Source organism: Akanthomyces muscarius, chromosome 1 (genome assembly GCF_028009165.1).
Source record: "Akanthomyces muscarius strain Ve6 chromosome 1, whole genome shotgun sequence".
Taxonomy (NCBI): Eukaryota; Fungi; Ascomycota; class Sordariomycetes; order Hypocreales; family Cordycipitaceae; genus Akanthomyces; species Akanthomyces muscarius.
In genome coordinates, this window is record NC_079241.1 from 1,920,564 (window position 1) to 1,939,250 (window position 18,687).

At 54.5% G+C, this 18,687-nt stretch overlaps 8 protein-coding genes across 9 annotated transcripts; 3 read left to right on the forward strand and 5 right to left on the reverse strand.

Moving 5' to 3' along the window:
- Nucleotides 1-444: 444 nt before the first annotated feature.
- On the reverse strand, nt 445-1,395 carry LMH87_005601 (uncharacterized protein; the record flags this gene model as incomplete). The annotated part of the gene is made up of 1 exon (XM_056203345.1): nt 445-1,395. One exon carries the CDS (start codon nt 1,393-1,395, stop codon nt 445-447), a length of 951 nt encoding a protein of 316 aa, XP_056058814.1.
- Nucleotides 1,396-1,627: 232 nt separating this feature from the next.
- Nucleotides 1,628-2,245, reverse strand: LMH87_005602 (uncharacterized protein; the record flags this gene model as incomplete). 2 transcript variants are annotated; one of them, XM_056203347.1, is made up of 4 exons in its annotated part: nt 1,628-1,748; nt 1,846-1,889; nt 1,956-1,976; nt 2,048-2,245. In XM_056203347.1, 4 exons carry the CDS (start codon nt 2,243-2,245, stop codon nt 1,628-1,630), a joined length of 384 nt encoding a protein of 127 aa, XP_056058816.1. The 2 variants fall into 2 exon arrangements, with proteins under 2 accessions (XP_056058816.1, XP_056058815.1); XM_056203346.1 differs by having other exon boundaries at nt 1,628-1,889; nt 1,956-1,987.
- Nucleotides 2,246-4,565: 2,320 nt separating this feature from the next.
- Nucleotides 4,566-6,883, forward strand: LMH87_005603 (uncharacterized protein; the record flags this gene model as incomplete). Its single annotated transcript, XM_056203350.1, has 3 exons — nt 4,566-5,897; nt 5,947-6,539; nt 6,589-6,883. The coding sequence occupies 3 exons, from the start codon at nt 4,566-4,568 to the stop codon at nt 6,881-6,883; spliced, it is 2,220 nt and encodes a 739-aa protein (XP_056058817.1).
- A 784-nt stretch (nt 6,884-7,667) lies between these two features.
- On the reverse strand, nt 7,668-8,566 carry LMH87_005604 (uncharacterized protein; the record flags this gene model as incomplete). The annotated part of the gene is made up of 2 exons (XM_056203351.1): nt 7,668-8,037; nt 8,142-8,566. 2 exons carry the CDS (start codon nt 8,564-8,566, stop codon nt 7,668-7,670), a joined length of 795 nt encoding a protein of 264 aa, XP_056058818.1.
- A 2,206-nt stretch (nt 8,567-10,772) lies between these two features.
- On the forward strand, nt 10,773-11,315 carry LMH87_005605 (uncharacterized protein; the record flags this gene model as incomplete). Its single annotated transcript, XM_056203352.1, has 1 exon — nt 10,773-11,315. The coding sequence occupies one exon, from the start codon at nt 10,773-10,775 to the stop codon at nt 11,313-11,315; it is 543 nt and encodes a 180-aa protein (XP_056058819.1).
- A 329-nt stretch (nt 11,316-11,644) lies between these two features.
- LMH87_005606 (uncharacterized protein) lies at nt 11,645-14,089 on the forward strand (the record flags this gene model as incomplete). The annotated part of the gene is made up of 3 exons (XM_056203353.1): nt 11,645-13,240; nt 13,289-13,550; nt 13,602-14,089. 3 exons carry the CDS (start codon nt 11,645-11,647, stop codon nt 14,087-14,089), a joined length of 2,346 nt encoding a protein of 781 aa, XP_056058820.1.
- A 398-nt stretch (nt 14,090-14,487) lies between these two features.
- Nucleotides 14,488-15,396, reverse strand: LMH87_005607 (uncharacterized protein; the record flags this gene model as incomplete). Its single annotated transcript, XM_056203354.1, has 1 exon — nt 14,488-15,396. One exon carries the CDS (start codon nt 15,394-15,396, stop codon nt 14,488-14,490), a length of 909 nt encoding a protein of 302 aa, XP_056058821.1.
- Nucleotides 15,397-16,684: 1,288 nt separating this feature from the next.
- On the reverse strand, nt 16,685-17,872 carry LMH87_005608 (uncharacterized protein; the record flags this gene model as incomplete). The annotated part of the gene is made up of 5 exons (XM_056203355.1): nt 16,685-17,035; nt 17,130-17,328; nt 17,398-17,444; nt 17,493-17,570; nt 17,627-17,872. 5 exons carry the CDS (start codon nt 17,870-17,872, stop codon nt 16,685-16,687), a joined length of 921 nt encoding a protein of 306 aa, XP_056058822.1.
- Between the last annotated feature and the right edge of the window lie 815 nt (nt 17,873-18,687).

Genomic DNA, 18,687 nt, shown 5'->3' on the forward strand with positions numbered 1-18,687 from the left:
TCGTAGAGGTCTGAATCATTATAGCCTTTGAAAAAACTCCAATTTGAAAATATGTGCCTCAAGTGAGCCTCCATAAGTGGTATGAAGCCCCGGGCGGTCTGTTCCCCCACACCGAGGGCAAGGGCGAGCAGACCCCCGGCTCCAGTGCCCCCAATCAAGTCGAAGAAAGCAGATATGGGCAGGCAATTTCCCACCCAAAAGTTCTTCTAGACCCGCAAGAATTCTTAAAGTAATCATGCCTCTAACGCCTGTCGCGTCCAAAGCCAAGATGCGGCGTCCCACCTGCTGTGGGAGGATCAATATACTGATATGGGGGTCAAACCGTTTTTGCGTGCTGTGGAGTTGGCAGGAACTAATTGTGAATGCCCTATGATCCTCTTGATTAGGTTCCGCAAGTCGGCGCGTGCAGGTATTGCACATTCCGTGCGACAGGGCAGCATCTCTTCAACGCCCAACATCCAAGGCTTTCATGGCTGCCGTCATAATGGTGCGAAAGCTATTCACGAGAGATTTCACCGGCGGTTGCGCCTCCGCCAGGGCTCGTATGAAGTTGAAGGGCTCATCCAAGGTTCTACTGTAGTGTTCAAAGGCCGTCTTATAAAATTGATGCAGAGACCTCGACGGCAATGACATGCCAACATCGGCTTTGTTTTGCTGAGCAGCCTTGACCGTCGTCACGATCAGGGAGTAGAAATCTTCGAGCTGTTCGACACGCGGTTTTGTATCCTCCATATTGGGAATATTGATGAACTGGACAGACGCATATGATTTGTTGAGCTGGTCTATGGTTTTTCTGTTCGTGCCAGCTGTGTCTTCTGCCAATAGATCCGCCTGCTCCTTTAAAATGCTGCTGGTAGTCAGCTTTTGATCCCAGACGCTCCCCTTTGGACATTTATTGATGACAATGATGAAGTGAGGAAGAACCACTCGGTTTATAGCTGCCTCGTGCGACGAATCACTCCAGCCGACGAGTTTGTTCAAGGTCAGCCCCATGGTCTTTGCGGCTTGATGGCTGACAACGTAGATGATGACGTCGGAAAAATTGTACAGCAGTCGTGGAAACATTTCGTCCACTGCCGTGGATCGCTTTGTCATGCTAGGCTGCAACATGCGGCTAATGGATTTGAGAGTGTGTGTAACCGCTGCGTCGATTTTGCGCCGAACCCCTGTTGAGGTTTCTTTCGTATCCATCTTCGATGTTTCACCATCTTGGCCGCTTGACGCTGCGCTTTCTTCTTGTTGTGCATGAGTTTCATGTTCCGGGATTTTCTTCTCTTCCTCATCTGCCTTCATGAATTCGCCAGCGCCACTTCCTCTAAAGCCTTCACAATCGGTGTAGAGAAGAGGCTGTGAGCTGTTTTCCATCTTCGACGCCGCCATAGAACAAATGTACATTGCCAGATGTCGGTTTCGTGTTGTTAGAATCTCCTACAAGCGGCAAGGTGCGTCCGGCCTCTGATGCTGGCACAGGCATATGACTGTAGACTTGGCGGGCGTGTTCAATGAGTAGCGCTATGAGGCCGCTCTTTCCGGCGCCGGCGTCGCCGACAAAAGAGATCAGACGTGGATAGCACAGCCACAGCTCATATAGGCGCTGGTGTTCATCGATTAATTATTTGAAGCGCCCCTACTCGTCCAATGTCAAGGATGGTGCACTCTTTCCTTCACCCGAAGCAGCCTCGCCTTTTTTTGGTGTAGCTTCTGCTTTGGGTTTGGTCCCAGTGTTATCAGTCTCTAAGGTGGCCGGTCTGACTGCAAACCAAAGCGTCTCGCGATTGATCTTGTGGAGTTTCTGCCGTTCTTCATCGTTTTCTGCTCGCGGGGGGGTAAGAGTGAGACGCATACGATTTCTCATCTGCTGCGAGGGATCCTCTCTGCTTATGGGCTGCCTAATGAATGACTGTTAGTCAGATAACGTAAGTTTCTCCTTACATCTGTAAGTCGAGATCGCTTACCCAGGTGTATACTTTTGAATGCTTTTCAGAATCTTCATGATTGGTAAAGTGTTCATCTTTGCTGAAAGAACACGCAGCACAGAGGTGCGTACAGAGTGAACAATAAATAGTTGCAGTCTGAGTTCTGCAAGTCCGACACAGTTGCCGGTTATCTTCGGAACGAATCCTTTGGACGTTCTGCTGTGGCAGTTCTTGGGCTGACATGGCCGGCGATCGATCATCCACAGCCGGAACAGAAGCCGTCTCCAGTGGTAGCCCTTGGTTGTCAAATGCAGCGTCGTCCATTGCATCGTCCACGGTAATTATACCGCCACTCCTGGTAGAGTTCACCGAGTTCCTCGGTTCTTCTGTCCAACCGCCCTCGTCCTCATATGGGTTGACCATTTCGAAGCCGCAAGCCCCATTGTTGCTTGTCATATTGGTTGATCTGGGTATCCGTCTTTGGCAGATATAACGATGCCGACAAGATGACTAGCTACAAAAACCCGGTATAGCTTCAGGATGTCTATCCAGAGGACGATCATGTGGCGATGCACTTCCCCGCATTTGGGCCTGCATGCGTTGATCCTGCACTGCTGCCCAATTTTCAGCTTTGCAGGTTGGTCGTCCTTAATTGGTGCTGTCCGATTGTGTTCTATCTGGAGTCATACTAAAAGCACAGTGCGCGGCGAGCTGTAAATTTGAGCCCCGGCATAACACACTCAGTAGTATAGAAAGATGCCAGTAAGAGATGTAACATCGAACGGATACCAGAGCTCCCTATGAGGGTCTAGCAATGAGCCAAGACTAAGAAACAGACTGATGGTTAAATTAGCGAAATTTAATTCCTATTGTTTTGGCGGGTATAGCCAGTCTCGGTGAGCAGGATTGTGCCGATTATGATGGCATAGTCGCTGACAGCCCTCCGACCTACATCCGGTACAGGCTACATTTACCTACTTTGAACCGACTGATAGGCCTGAAACCAACAACATGTATCCACTAGAGGGCGAGTTGATGACATGACAGGTTCGGCTTTAGTTTTACAGCGCATTATCTGTCGTCGTCGTCGTCCAAGGGCCGCAAAAGCTCCTCACTCGATTATCGCCCATGGGGAGCAGGGCTGCATCCTCGCCATCTCTAGGCAGGATTTCCACTAAGAATCGCTAGTCGGGAAACGGGTATGGTTCGCCAAAAGATTGCTTTCGCCCTCGTTGCCTCGAAATATTCCACTAACCATGAAAGTTTGCCAAGCTCGAGGTTGCGATTACAACCGCCGTGTTCATGTCAATGTATGAATTTGAGCTCTGCGATGGAGCTGGTACATTGCAGCAAGGGTCACTTCCTAGGATTCATCGCAACTGGCACGGAGCGAGGCCACTGAAAGACGAGGTATATTTCAAGCTCACATCTCGGCAAGGATGATGGTGCAGAGGAACGATGCGTCGGGACGGATATCGGCCTGGCCCTGATACAGAGCACGGGCAGTGGAGCTCATGGCGATGATGTCTCGCGTAGGGGAAGGATGTGCCAAGACTGGTAGCTTGACGGTGGGGCGCTGCTTTACGAGCATGGCTGTGGCCGGGTTGTTGGGAGAGAGAAAGTCGGCTATGCGTGGTGAGGTACGTCGTGAGAGAAATCGCTTGTGATGAGGCAGAGTAGGCTTGGGCGACTCTTCACCATTCTGAGATGGACAAAAGACGTGCAAACGCAGAAGCGAAGAAACATCGACAGCATGAGTGGGAGGATTTCGGAGTGGACCAGTAACGTACCTAGGTGTCTCACCAGATCCAGGGGGCTGTGGCTGATGATTTTTACTGGTACGTTTCCACTGGAAGCCTGCTGGAAGTACGGGAAGTCAGAGGGTTCCCCCACAAGGCCAGTGGCTTGACCAGAATTAGGCTTAATTGCGCCCCGAAAATCCACCACTAGCGGCACTCTAGCTCGGGATGGCTTGCTTCCACGAGCCTTGCGCCTTGCAAGAGGGCAGGAGTAAAAGGAGGAGAAGAGGGGCGACACGGGACGGATAAGCTGTCACTGCCGACTGACGGCCACTGTGTCTACAATTCTCTGGACCCTGCAGCTGCCTACACCCAGTACTCAACTCGCCTGAGCTGCCCTCTAGCTAGCCTGCCTCGTCGCATGTCTTTTCTGGTCCTTGCTGTCCTTGCTGCCTGTCCTGGTCCCTATGTGGACGGTTGAAAAGTTCCTAGCTGGCGCCTGACACAAACGCTTCATTCAGCCTTCTTGCATCTTCCCTCGTCAATTCACTTGGCGGCCATATTCTTCCTGCTCTACTTCAATTTTTAATTTTTTTTGCTTGGGCCGTTTCTCGATACCCTCGGTTTTGCATTCCCTCATCCCATCTTCTTCACAGTACTTCTTGTCCTCTTTCCATCGTCTCGCTCAAGCTTGTCCCCCGTGTCGAGCTTCCCCCGCAGACATAACCAACTTGCTTGCCGACCCCGAGACAGCGTTCGAACACAATGCTCCACGAATGGGCCGCCATTATCGACGACTTGAATTAACCGTAGACACGGCGTTATTACCATAGTCGCAACAGGCACACCATTTCGGTATCATCCCGCTTCGCCAAGCCGGCCAGAACCTGCGACAGCCCCAGCGTCCACCATGGCTCGTCGCAGATACAGACTCTTCACCGTCGCCGCCGTCATTCTCCTTTTTATGCTCTACCATGTCGTACAGAACTCGTGGGACGCCAAATATCGCACAATTCCCGCCCTGCGCGCACCTCCCAAGACGCCTGTCCACCCGGGCCTCGACACCACGGCTCCCCAGGAGCCCCAACACGCCGGATCCAAATCGCCCGCCCAGGTTGACCTCCAGAAGCACAACGACGGAGCCGAAAAGCCCTTGACCGGCGCCGATTCTCTACAGCATGACTCCAAAAAGGAGTCCCCGTCGCCGCAAAAACCACAGGCAGTGACACCTATCGAATCACCCGCGCCCAAGTCGAGCGTCAGCCATACAGCCGCCGATGCTGTGACCAGCACAAAAGACGCTGCTGCTGATCCCACCACCAACACTTCCGCCAGCAGGGCCACCAAATCAGCCCCTGCGTCCTCGAGCTCCAACACCCGAGTTCATTGGAAATCCTTTACCCAGAATTTTCCTGTGCCATCAGAGTCCATGGCTTCTGTGCCCACAGGCAAGCCCAAGCCGATTCCGAAAATCCAGCACACCTTCAAGTCGGAGCCAGCCGAGGACAAGACCAAGCGCGAAGCTCGCCTCGCCAAGGTCAAAACTGCCATTTCCAAATCCTGGAACTCATACCGCAAGAATGCTTGGATGCACGACGAGCTGCGGCCCATCTCCGGCCGCTTCAAAGACCCATTCTGCGGCTGGGCTGCCACTCTTGTCGATTCGCTGGATACCCTTTGGATTGCAGGCCTCAAAGAGGAATTCGACGATGCAGTCAAGAATGGTGTCGCAAACATTGACTTTACCTTTAGCGAAAAGTCTGACATTCCCGTCTTTGAAACTACCATTCGCTACCTCGGCGGTCTGCTTGCTGCCTTTGACGTGAGCGGTGGTCACAAGGGAGACTACCCAGTACTTCTCGACAAGGCCGTCGAGCTCGCCGAGGTGCTCTACGGCGTTTTTGATACCCCGAACCGCATGCCCGTGCTCTACTATCGCTGGCAGCCGCAATATGTGTCTCAGCCTCACAAGGCCGGCAGCGTGGGCATCGCCGAGCTTGCCACCCTCTCCATGGAGTTTACCCGTCTGGCTCAATTGACCAAGGAGAACAAGTACTATGATGCCATTGATCGCATCACAAATGCTCTCGTCAAATTCCAGGCAGATGGCAAGGCCGCCATTCCTGGTCTCTTCCCTGAGAATCTCGATGCCAGTGGCGACGATCTAGTCCCAGCGTCTGCCTGGGGGCAGTCTTTCTCCATGGGTGGATCGCAAGACTCTGCCTACGAATATTTTCCCAAGGTAGGTTCGCGCTCCCGAACGTCACTGACAACTGACTAACAATTTTCAGGAATACCTACTTCTTGGCGGACTGGAGCCCAAGTATCAAAAGCTCCATGAAGGCACTGTCAACGCGGTCGACGAATGGCTCATGTATCGACCCATGATTAATGAAACCGAGCGGGACATCTACTTTTCTGCCAAGGTCAGGACCCAGGGCAAGCCAAGCAGTGACCTGAGTGTGGAATACGAGGCGACACATCTTACCTGCTTCATCGGCGGCATGTACGGTCTCGGCGCCAAAATCTTTGATCGCCCAAAGGACCTGGAAACGGCCAAGCGACTGACAGATGGATGCGCCTGGGCCTACAACAAGACTCCCAGTGGTCTCATGCCCGAAGCCTCCCTCATGATGCCCTGCCCTTCGCTGGACAAGTGCGAATTTGACAAGGCTAAATGGTATGCATCTCTCGATTCCAACAAGGCGCATCGCGATCAACAGGTGAGCGGATGGGAGCTCCAGTACGGCGCGACCGCCAAGTCTGGTGACAGCAGTGTCCCCGAGCGCCCGCAGAGCCACGAGGAATATGTCGAGGCGTACATTGCTTCTACCGGGCTTCCAGCTGGCTTTGACAGGGTATTGTACAAAAGCTATATTTTACGGTATGTCCCATTCTGCATCTCGGAACTAGCCGACGCTAATACCCCGTAGCCCGGAAGCTATTGAATCTGTGTGGTACATGTACCGCATCACCGGAGACTCTGTGTGGATGGACAAGGGCTGGGCCATGTTTGAGGCCACCATGGCAGCTACCGACACGGAACTCGCCAACACGGCCGTCTCTGACGTCATGGTAGAGAAGCCACCCATGGACGACGCCATGGAAAGTTTCTGGATCGCCGAAACGCTCAAGTACTATTACATGCTCTACGCCGGTCCTGATGTCATTAGCCTCGACGAATGGGTTCTCAACACGGAGGCGCATCCGTTCCGCCGTCCGACCTGAGGTGTGACAGCTACAAAAAGGGGACATGGAGAGGAGGACAGGAAACGGATAAAACGGAGCCACAAATTGTACACTGCATGCATGTATTTCAAGTGAGGATCATTAGTGGCGTTTGGCGTTGTTGCTTGTCGGTCAATGCTTTTGGCATCCAATTGATTTATTGTTTCATTGTCGTATTCACGTCCTGGCGCACTCGTGATTCTACGGCCTTGACGTCCTAACATTCTCACTTGATTCTCGCGGTAAAGAAATATATCATGATTAGTTTTAAAAAGAAGGAAAAAGGTCACGACGGATTATAAAGCAGCCAGGCAGTTGGGCAGCCAAACAATTTGATTGGTCAGAGAAGTCGAAGCTCTGCAACTACCCAAATCTCAGTCTATTCACATTTGTCCCATTATTCCACAGTCCTTCTCCCATCCCTGCAAAAAAAAAAAAAGCAACATGTACTCAATAAACAACATTTCAAATCTTGCCGCTTGACAACTTGGCGCAACATCGATCAACATCGAATAGTCCCGCCGGGTCTCTCTCTCGTCATACACTAATGATGAAGAAGGTATAGTAAAGGAAAAAAAAGCATGAAAACTCCGTTGCTGATGCGTGCCAATTTCCCACAAAACTCGCCATCGATCTTCTTTTTTTGTTTCAAGCTCGCCGATATATATATGTGCGTGTGTCATTGCTGCCTCTGACGCTGGTTCTCTTTGTACATGGTATTTTGTCGTCATGGTCGTCTCTAAAAACATGGCTCGAATAAAAAAGAAATTAGAGTGGTAAATGCTTACACCAGCTGATGCACCACACTAATCGTTAATATCGTGACAATGAGACCAATCGTGACAATGATGAGCAGCGCAAACGAGAACCAGCCGAGCACCATGGCCGACGTGCCGACGCCCGACTTGACGACGCCGTTGGCAAAGTCCTGGGCAATGACCGAGGCGGCGACCGACGCCGTGTGCTGCCACAGCACCGAGACGAGCACAAAGATGCTGGCGATGAAGATGATGGCGAGGGAGACCTGGGAGACGGCGCGCGAGGGTATGGCGCGGACGACGCGGTCGGAGCCCTCGGAATCTTCCTCCTCGTACCACGAGGGAAAGGTGGCGAGGAGGAGGACGCAGAGAAAGGCAAAGATGATGGCAATGATTCTGTACAAGGTGTTAGTTTCTTTTCTTTTCTTCTCTTCTTTCTTTTTGGGGCGCTTTTCGACCAATGCGAGTAAAAAGCTTTGGGGGGAGTGATCAGAACGTACATTAGATAGGGAAAGACAATCATGTCTTTAAACTGCGCCGCCAGCCAAATCAGATTCAGCGGATCCTGGTCCTGGCTGACCTCCTTCGCCAGCGCCGTCGCGTTGTTGCTGCACAGCCAGGACCCGCCGTCGGGGTTGACGCAGATGCCAAAGTACCCAACGCGGGCCTGCAGCTGCGCGCCGCCGGCAATGTTGGCGAGCGCCGAGTGCACGTTGTAGTAGACCTGCGCCGTGTCGGGCGTCGCCTCGTAGCTCTTGTAGTAGAGCGAGAGGAGGAAGATGTCGGGGATGAGGGGCGACGACGAGGAGCAGCCGGCGAGGAGCAGCGAGAGCAGGATGATGGAGATGGCGATGAGGATCATGAGGACGTGGTGGTACCCGAGAAAGGGAATGTACCGCGTCCATCCCACCTGGAAGCGAGGCATCTTGGGCGGCTAGGGTGGCAAGATGCGGCCCAGCTTGTGGCAGGCTTGGGTTTGGAAATGGTGGGGGTCCCAACGGATGGGATCCGATGCTCGTGGGAGCGCCGCAGGGCACGGGAGAGGTCCCTGCTGCTTTGGGGAGGCGAGAAGGCGATGCTGTAGTCGAGGACCAGAACGAGGACTGTTGAAACCCGTTCAGCGTCTGATGCGGTCGAGGACAAGATGCCCCGTCTTGGTGCGACTATGTCTCGCTCCAGCCGTTGAACGAGAAAGTCGTACTTGTTGTCCGATTTCAGGAATACCGAGGAGGGGATTGGAATGCGGCCCCAGATATCGACGACGATGGGTGTGCGAATCTCGGTAGCGACTGAGACGGAAGGAAGGTGGTTCTCGAAGAGGCGGATCGGTGACGGAACGGAATGCACAATCTCGGAAATCTAAGAAGCTTCTTTTAGACGACAAAGGGTTGCTGAGAATAGAATATCGTGAGGAATGCGGGAGTGTGAATCTCTGGCGTAGTGGATGGATAGACGACGGGTGTGGTGGGTTTGATGTGTGTGTGTGTGTGTGTGCAAGTGTGTATGTTTTGTCTGGAATGCAACTTTCCTTGAACAACGCTTGAAATTCGTTTCCCTTGTCGGGAAGAGAGAGAAAAGACGATGGCTGGTGTGTGAGAGACAAGAAGTAAAAAAAAGACAGTGGCAGGAATTGCGCGCTGCCGGTGTGCCCAACCTTGTGAATATGCTGTACAAGGACGACGACAGGGCCCCGGCCTGAGCGGTGCCTAATGGTTGGCCCAGCCACCGCTGTTCTTTGGACTGGTCCTTTTTTATTTACTTGGTTTCGGGCGGGTTGGTGCAGCAACCAGGGGGTGACGTCGCCGGGAGTGGGGCCGCTTTATTCGGGTGGCGGGCGCTTGGCAGGGATCAGCCCGTCGCCTTTCAGAAAAAAGCTTCTTTTTTTAGGATGGCTTGTGGACAGTTTGTTTTCGCCTTGCGATTCTTCTTTGCCTTTTGTAAAGAGGGTGCTGACACCTGCCCTTCGTCGCAAGTTTAAACGTGGTATGCATCTTGGGTACCAGTAGTGCCCACGCTAGAAGTTTAAAGCTGCATTGCAAGCCAGTCCAACGCGTGCAACGTCGAAATGCCGCGCGCCGTCACGGGATGAGTACATCAATCGTCTGCTCGGAAAGAGGCAGAGACCTGAACTGTCATATCCAGCAGATTGCATTATTATGCTGACGGATGCTGCTCCTCGGTGCTTTCTTTGAGGCTGCGGCTGTGCGTTGGCTAGACAATGACCGAAGAGACGGCCTACCCTGGACCAGAATACGAGCCTGGTTCCTGGCATGTCAAATACCTGCCTGCTCCCGTCTTGGCCATTTTCTCTCTTACCAGTACCGCAGTGAGTTGTCATCTCTGCAGCACTTTACTCCGATCTGGCAGACAATACATGCGGAGCGGTGTGGCCGGCATCGTGCATGGCACCAAACCCGCTGCGTTGCTGCACGCGGGTAGCCCATTTTCTTCACTCCGCAGTTTTAGATAAAAGTAAAAGCAGTGCGATGAAATCGCAGAATCCCAACGATTAGCTGGTGGCCCAAGGTCAAATTGCGGAAATGCTTAATGCTAAAGTGAGCCTTATATTTGTAACCTTCTAGCACCTCTCAGTACATGCTTATTTTTCGCCAAACATGGCCGGCTTCCTCATGGGGAATCGTACTCCAAAACTTGCCATCGACAAATCATGAATCATCGAAAAGCCAACGGCTCTGCAAGTACCTGGTGGCGCGGAATTCCTCCGGTCATGTGAATGACTGGGCGCATCGCCTCTGCAATGCCATGCTCTAGCTGCAAGCCCGCTTCCGCAGTGTAGGATTGACATCAAGTGTCCTACGCCGCTAAGGCACAAACTGCGGAAATAATACCGTAGCTGCGTTTCTCGGCAGCGCCACCATCCAAGACAAATATGGTACTTTCCGGGCCACCGCCCGCATCGTGCAGACGCCCGCGCTAGGAGCATCCCATGATGGTTCCTAGCGTGAACGCTGCCTCGGAACAAACTTCGGCCACATCGTGGCCAAGTAGCTCGGTACTCTTGTGGCGGACTGCGTGTCAAGTATAAATTAGTTTGCTGGCGCACCTACAAGCAAATTTTTTTTTTTCCAAAAAAAAAAAAAACCCCCCAGCAACCAAGACAACTACTCACAATGCTTCTACTCAAGGACGAAGCTGCACCCTCCACACAATCGCCCACCGAGCCGGCGGAACCAAGCGGCGCGACCAACGAGCAGCCAGAGGTTTCCACCGCTGCGAACAACTACCGCGCCGCTCTATTGCGCTGGTCCGAAGTAGCCCACCCTTACGAGACCTCGAGGGAGCGCTATGGTCGCATAAGGGGAGAGTTGCAGGAGCGGATGCACAGGGCCGGGCTCACGGGGCCCATCGACGACCATGCGGTCACGGTAGAGATGAGACGAGAGGATGCCCTGCGCGCTGAACGGTCGAGAGAGGAGAGAGAGAGGCACCGCGAGCTCAGGGAGGTGCAGGAGAGACGCCGCGAGCTCTGTCAGCAAACGAGTGGTCCTGAGCACGGTATGCGAGACTACCGCGAAGCGCTGCTTAGCACGATTATGCACCGGCCGCTGCCAGAGGCGTGGCGGGACGGCCAATGGGCAATGCAGAGCCTCACGCAGACACAAACTCTCACACTCGACGAGTTTGAACAGATGTATTCGCCGGTTCAACAATGAAATGGGCGACTGTCTTCCTTTAACCTGTAGCGTGGCTGGCGTCGGCGTAACAACGTAAAGATTATGGCTCGTCGCTGCTATTAATTTAATTTTAATTCCGACTGTTCGTTATCGTGCCTTTCAAGTGTACCTATTTTTTTCTTCTAGAAACATGAGCTCAAAGTAGTCTCATTTCAACTGTGACGGGACTTACACGGCAGTCATGGTGGGGACGCGGCACCACTTTGCCTCCCGCTATCGATTAGCTTCGGCCAGCTCAGCAGTGACATATGCCACCACAACTTCCACCACCACCAACATCACCACAAACGCCGGCCAGTGATGACAACATGGCCACCATCGAGCCGCAACCGCCCGAGAGCGCCCTCGACGCGCGGGTCGAAGACTACCTCGAGGACAAGCTGCAGTCGGCCGCCGACCTCGACGCCCTCGACGCCCTGCTCGAGACGGTCGACCTCCAGCGCACGCAGCTCCAGACGCAGCTCGACGCCGCCGCGCGCGACCTCGACACGGCGCGCCGCACCGCCGACGACCGCCACGGCCTGATGCAGGAGCGCATCGCCGAGTTCCGCGCCCTGCAGGACAGCATCGACGAGCGCGTGCGCGAGACCGCCGCCTCGGACGCCCCCGCCGAGGCCATTGCCCGCCTGCAGCGTCCGATGCAGAAGCTCAGGGCCGTCGAGCTGGCGCGGAAATACCTCGTGCTGCTGCAGGACGTCGAGCGCCTGCGCAGGGACGCCAAGGTGCACCTCCCGGGCAGCCCCAAGGCGGCGCTCGAGCCCTACGCCCAGCTCAAGGAGCTCGCCCTCAAGCTGCGCGGCCTGCCCGGCAGCGAGGATCTGCATCTGGTGGACCACGTCGAGGCCGTGACGGAGAACCTCTGGGCGGAGATGAAGCAGATCATGTCGGATGAGCTGGAGGCCGTGCTCAAGAAGCGCAGCTGGCCGCGGGTCGACCCGCAGTCGGAGATGGACGACGAGTGGATCGCGTGCGTAGAGAAGCTCGTCGATATTCAGATGCCCGAGATATTGCACAGCCCAGAGGTGGTGCCGCTGCTGCCTGTGGATGTCATGGCAAACATTTTCGTGGCGGAATTCCGCTTCCACTTCCTGAGCGACAAGCCGACGAGCAAGGCGCAGTCCGTGGGCAGCCACTGCTTTCCCTGGTTTCTGTCCATTGTCGAAAAGTGGGAAGACTTCTTCCGCGATAACTTGGCGCCTGTCCTAGCCGCAAAATTTCACGATACGCCAGTGGCGGAAAAGACAGTCTATGCCGACCCCGTCTGCGCGCTCGTCACGTCTCTGCTGATGGTGATGCGAGAAAAGGTGCATGCCGTGGCAAAGGAAGCTGTTGGCAACACACCGTTTCTGAGCACATTCATCGGCCAGCTCATCAACTTTGACGACGCGATCCGCTCGCGCTTCAACTACGACGGCGGCGACGCGGAGAATGGCTGGCCGGGGCTCACGGCCGAAGTCCTCACCGACCACTTTGAGGTCTGGTTCGAAGCGGAGCGCAAGTTTGCGCTGGAGCGGTTCGAGACGATCTTGGAGGCGCCAGACGCGCGCAGGATTGACTACGACTACGCCGTGGTGGGCAAGATGAAGCCGACGTTTGCGGCGGTGCGCATTGCGGATTTGCTGCGCACCATCACGACAAAGTACGAGAGGCTGCGCTCATTAAAGTATAAAGTGCGCTTCTTGACGCGCATCCAGCTCGATATTTTGGACGGCTATCACGAGCGGCTGAAAGGGTCGCTGGAAGCATACCAATCCATGACGTCGGCGCTGGGCCGCACGTTGCACGGCGCGACAAAGGAGCAGCTCGCTGCGCTGGAGGGCTTGGGTGCGCTGGAGACGCTGTGCAAGGTGATTGGTAGTGCAGACCACATTGTTAATGCGCTGACGGAGTGGGGTGACGAAGAGGTTTGTCATGATTCTGCTAGGTTATGTTACTTGTGCTGACTATTTCAGTTTTTTACCGAGCTCTGGGACCAACTGCAAACATCGTCTGGATCGGCGGGTGGCAGCAGCGAGCTGGACGGCGAGCAGGATATTACCAGCTCCCAGCGCCATAACGGCGCCATCTTTGACGAGACGATTGTGGCGTACAGCAGCCGTCGCAAGGCGGCCGAGGAGATTCTGGTGTCGACGCTCACGGATGCGCACGCAAAGGCGTTTCGTGCCTACACACAACGGCCTCAATGGAAAACCATTGGTGATGCCGACACGATAGGTATGCCATGACCGCCAGATTCCCAGACTATAAATTGCTAACCTGTGCTAGATCCATCCCAATTATCGATTACCGCTGAGCTGGATCTACCGCTGTCAAAATTAAAGGAGAATTTCGACTTTTTATACCGGGCGCTTTCCAGCGCCTCGTATCGTCGCGTGTGGCACGGTGCGCTGAGCAAGCTTCAAGATTTGCTGTGGCACAGTGTGCTCATGAAGCACCACTTTACCACGTTGGGCGCCATTCAGTTTGCGCATGATGGCCAGGCCCTCGCGGCCGTCATCGAGCGGCATCTGTCGGGCGGATCGTCTGCCCTCGAGGAACTGCGCGAGGCCATGGAGCTGCTGCGCCTGCCTATAACGTTGCCAGAGGATGTGACGGAGGGGCTGACGCTCAAGCAAGCGAGCGCGCGCGCATTTACCGATAATGATGCCGCGAGGGCGCTGCTCGAGGAGATGCAGCTGCAGAGCCTGACGCCGGTGAATGCGCGGCATGTGCTGCAGCGGCGGGTGGAAAATAATGAGAACACGGGGTGGTAGCAAGACGGGGACTCTTAAAAAAAACAATGTTAGATGTGAAGTAATTGGCAATATTCATCAGCAGGAGAATGAAGTTGTGAACAAATGTACAATTTTGTGAAGTAATTGACAAGATTCATGAGCATGAGAATAGTTGTGAACAAATGTACAAAGATTTGGACATTCCATATAAGCCAATTAGTCTCGTGATTCGAGAAACTGTTGAAGTTTGCTTTTATTTGCATTTTTCTTCTACCTTTTGCGCCGATTGATGAAATGCTCGCAAGTCTATATATATATTGAAAGCAAGCCAGGAGGATATAAACAAGCCCAAGACTAAAAAGAACCACACAACTACCAAGCAACCACCTAAAGTAACAGACACGAACAGAACCCACTGAAACGTTTCAAAGCAACATCTAGCCCAGCGCGCGCATCGTCATCTCCACCACCGCAAACGTCCCCGCGCTGACGGGCATGGCGCGCAGCAGGGTCGGGCCGATGCCCTTCCAGAAGCCGCCGAGGCCGTCGGCCCTCCACGTCGCCGCGAAGCAGGCGCGCATGGAGCTGTATTTCTGGCCGGCGCCGAAGCCGTCCGTCTGCATCTTGCTCTTGATGACGTCAAAGGGGTACGACGCGAGCCAGAGGAACTCGCCCGCGAGGCCGCCGTACATGGCAATCTTCCAGCCGGGGACGTCCTTGCGGTCGACGCCCGTGCGGCGCGCGTCGCTGTTCATCATCCACTCAAACGCCGTGAACCACGCGCCGTACGCCGTCGCCTCGCGCATGAGTGTGACGGACGTGCCGCGGTAGAGGCCGCCAAGGACGCCCTGGTGCGCGACGAGCTTGCGCACGCAGTCGACGGGGCCCGAGTACAGGCGGCCCGCGCCGTGCGGCTGGCTCTGCAGGCGGATGCGGATGTGCTCGATGGGGCTGGAGAGGACCGTGTTGGCGACGCCGGCAAAGGCGCCGGCGGCGTAGTACTGCGAGTAGGCGAGGCGCTGGCCGGGGAGCGTGCCGTTGCGTTCCTCGAACCAGCGGCGGGCCGAGTGGAAGGCGGCGAACTGGACCGAGACGCAGGCGCCGATGCCGATGAGAGGCGTCAGGGTGCCCTTGTAGAAGGCGAGGCCGCCCTCGTTGCGGTAGATGGACTTGGCGGCGTCGAGGGCGCCGGCGTACTGCGACGTGGTCTGCAGGCGCACCTTGACAATGTCAAAGGGCTGGCCGATGAGGACCTGCGCGACGCCGCCCATGGCGCCGGAGAAGAGGTCCTTGACGGCCTGGGAGGGGCCCTGTGGGGGGTCGAGCTCGACGACGGGCGCGCCCATGGTGGTGGTGGTGGTGGTGGTTGAGGCTTTCGGAGTAGTATGTCGAGGCGGCGGTCTGCGGCGCGGCTGGCGTCGGCGTGTTGGGGTGGGCGTTTGCTGGGTATTCAATTGAGCCGCGGGAGGGGTCAATTGACACGGGCAAAGGAAGGGATGCGGCGAGAGAGACGTGCCGACACTGCTCGGGAAGTGTCTTGAGCAATGGCCAGAGGAGGAAGAAAGATGCTGGACGGAGGAAGGAGGAAAGAAAAAGTGGTTGGAGGGGCGGCGACGGACCGATGGGCAGAAGAGGTCCGATGTCGTGCTCGGCAGCGGCCATGACAAACGGGTTCTGCGTCTGCCAATTTCGTTTTGTCATAGGTCAACTCGGCTTCCCCACAGCGAGTCCACAGCGCCTTGTTCAGTGCGCTGCAGCGCCCTCCAGGTTTCCCCGCGGCCAGATTCCAACGGCGGATGTAGGTCCGCTGGGCGGGGGCACTTGCAGTGGGGGACCGCGCTGAAGCTTGTACTTTACTCCCGCTATACCTTCCTTGTCTTGTTGTCGGAGAGGGTTATAAAGTGAAGCCAAGTTTGAATACACATCATAAAGAAAAAGAAAATTGAAAAAAAATTAAAGAAATATAGAAAGAAATAGTCGAGATTTTCAGCACTAGGGTACAACTACATTATATTTTCCGTTCCCAAACATACTCACTTTCCGTGCCAGTGCGGCGGTTTTTGGAGGGGACATGTCTACTGCGATTGAAGCTCTTACCACGAGAAAATCAAAATCAAAATCAAAATAAAAATAAACATAAAAATGGCTCAAAAAAAGAAGTTCAACGGAAAAGACGAAACCTCCATTGAATTTCATCTTCTCTGCATTAATGTCCATAAAGCCGCGTCCTGTCGCCGCATGCCCGGCGCTGGCCGCTTCTCATTGTCGTCAACCTCCGACAGCCGCACTTCATAGATCGCTCTATATTTTCCATTCTGTCGGGAGTAGTAGCAATGCAAATAATGGTCCGTCTTCGTTTTAAGAATAGCCAATTTCAAATCGAAAGAAAGAAAGCCAAACAGTTGACAAATACTTAATTTAACCATTTCAAATCTACTATTGGCTGCCATAATGGCAAGTCATGTGCCACGCCCACGCCCACAATGCCATCTCCATGCTCGCTTCACCACGCACAACTCCATCGCCATGTAGGTAGCCGCCGACAAACGAATTCTGCCACTGTGCGCCCCCAAATTCAACCGAAGTCACCCCAAAATCACCAGAAAACTTCAGCCGCGCCACTCCCCATCCAGCCTACGGATTCACGTACGGCGGCGGAATCAGCGTCGCCCCGTCCAGCTTCTTCACATGCAGCCTGTCCAGATCCACGCCGTGCAGCACCCGCACATTGACCGGATGCATCTTTGCATGGCGCTCCATGTGCGTGCGCACCTTTTCCTGCTGCGCCGCGTCGGCGCCGGGCATCTTCGTCGCGGCCTCGTCGGGCGTCGTCTGCGCGTTGACCGGGTTGCTCATGCTGACGCCGCACGTCCTGCAAAACGGCTTGGCCAGAATCTCGTGGTTGAAGCGGTACCGCGCAACGTCCTCTTCCCTGCCTGCGAGGACGACCTGGTCGGTCTTGGGATACACCCAGAGATACGCATTCTGTGCATGGGTGTTTGAGCATGACAGGTCTGCAAGCGGAAAACAGGGGGGCAGCAAAGAAGGGGCAAGAAAGGTGGTGCTGGGCGTGACTTACCCGCTCGCAGATACTGCAGTTGCATTCAATCATGCCAGAGTCCTTGTCGTCTTCGAGCGTTTTGAGCTTGGCCGCAATGGTGAGCTTGCCGCAGTGGCAGCTGCCCGTGTATAGCTGGCCGCCTTCAACCTCGACCGTCGGCAGACGCCCGGTATGCTTGGGCTCTTCGTAGGGAGAGCCGATCTTGGTTCCGTCGACGCTAAATTTTCATCAGAAACATGAAGAAGAAAAAAGCGAACCTACGCCTATATTTGCTATAGACACTTACATTGTGCGCTTCAGCGGCCAAGTGTTGATGTTTTGGATGGCGTGCACCTGCACTCGTCAGTTCATCCGCCACTCACCACCAAGGACGGAACATACATTCAGAAAAATGTCCTTTCCGGGCACCTTGACGCTCGGCACCGTAGCTAGTACCGCCGTTCCGCAGTTGGAACAAAACTAGCCGCCGTCAGCATCCAACATGCTTTTCAGAGGTTCCCGTGAACAAAGCGTACCTTGTGGTGCAGCATCTTGGTCCCAAACGTGTACTCGGACAGGCTCTCCAGCGAGCCCTTGACCACCTTGAAGTGCGTCTTGGAGTTGGTGCTCACAAACAAGTAGCCCTTTTTGCGGCAGATGCTGCACGGGCACTCGGTCACGGTCGTGATCTCGGGTAGCTCTGCCTCGTAGACAAACGCCCCGCAGTGACAGTTGCCTCTGTAAGTGCGGAGGGGAGCGTGTTCATTGTCATTCAAAGTCATTTTACCTGATGTCCCCTGCTCTCTTCCTTTCTTACGGAAAGATGATAATAATTGGAAAATCTCAAGCTTGTTAAAATCATCCAAGGTAGGCGAGGCAGTGAAAGTCGTCTCTTTGAGGGGCGGCTCGTTTTGAGAAGTCGCCGATCTTCAAAGCGGGCTGGCGTCGGCGAGCTGAAAAGAGTACATTAGGCAGCGCAGCGCGTAAGAGCAGGTTATAGCCAAATAGTTGGAGCTGTGCGAAAAAACGGAGAAAAGAAAAGAAAGGATTCGGCCAGCACCTTGTCTGTCGGAATTCCATCGTCACTGTGTTATAGTAGTGCGTTCGGGCCTGCGGCTGATTTGCTGCCCTCACGGCGACTGCCTTGGATTGGCACTGGTAGCGTGAACTGGCATCGTGCAATGCTTCCAGCCTTGTCCGCCACATTTAAGATTGGGACACACGTCTCCGCACACAATGCACACGGATGGCGGCAAGATACCGATCGGTGGCTCTATTCAACAGGCTAGCTGGCCTGAACAGTTGGCTTAAACACGGCAGAAGAAGCGACCAACGGTTCCAGCCTATCACAGTCACCCGCAGGCAACGCTGAGCATTAATATGTTTTCTTGAATGAAGAACAGCCGCTGGTAGCAAAGGGGCAGGAAGAGTCTTTTACCAGGTCTCGCACGGCTCAGCCGGCCTGGCACGGTAAAGAAGGCTCTTCCTTCTGCCATTTGGCGAGGTTAAAACTGCTCGATTGGGAACGAGCGAGGAAAATGGATAAAATGTGGTAGAGAGGCCGCCAGGTGTGGAATGTTTGGAGAGAAATGGGAAG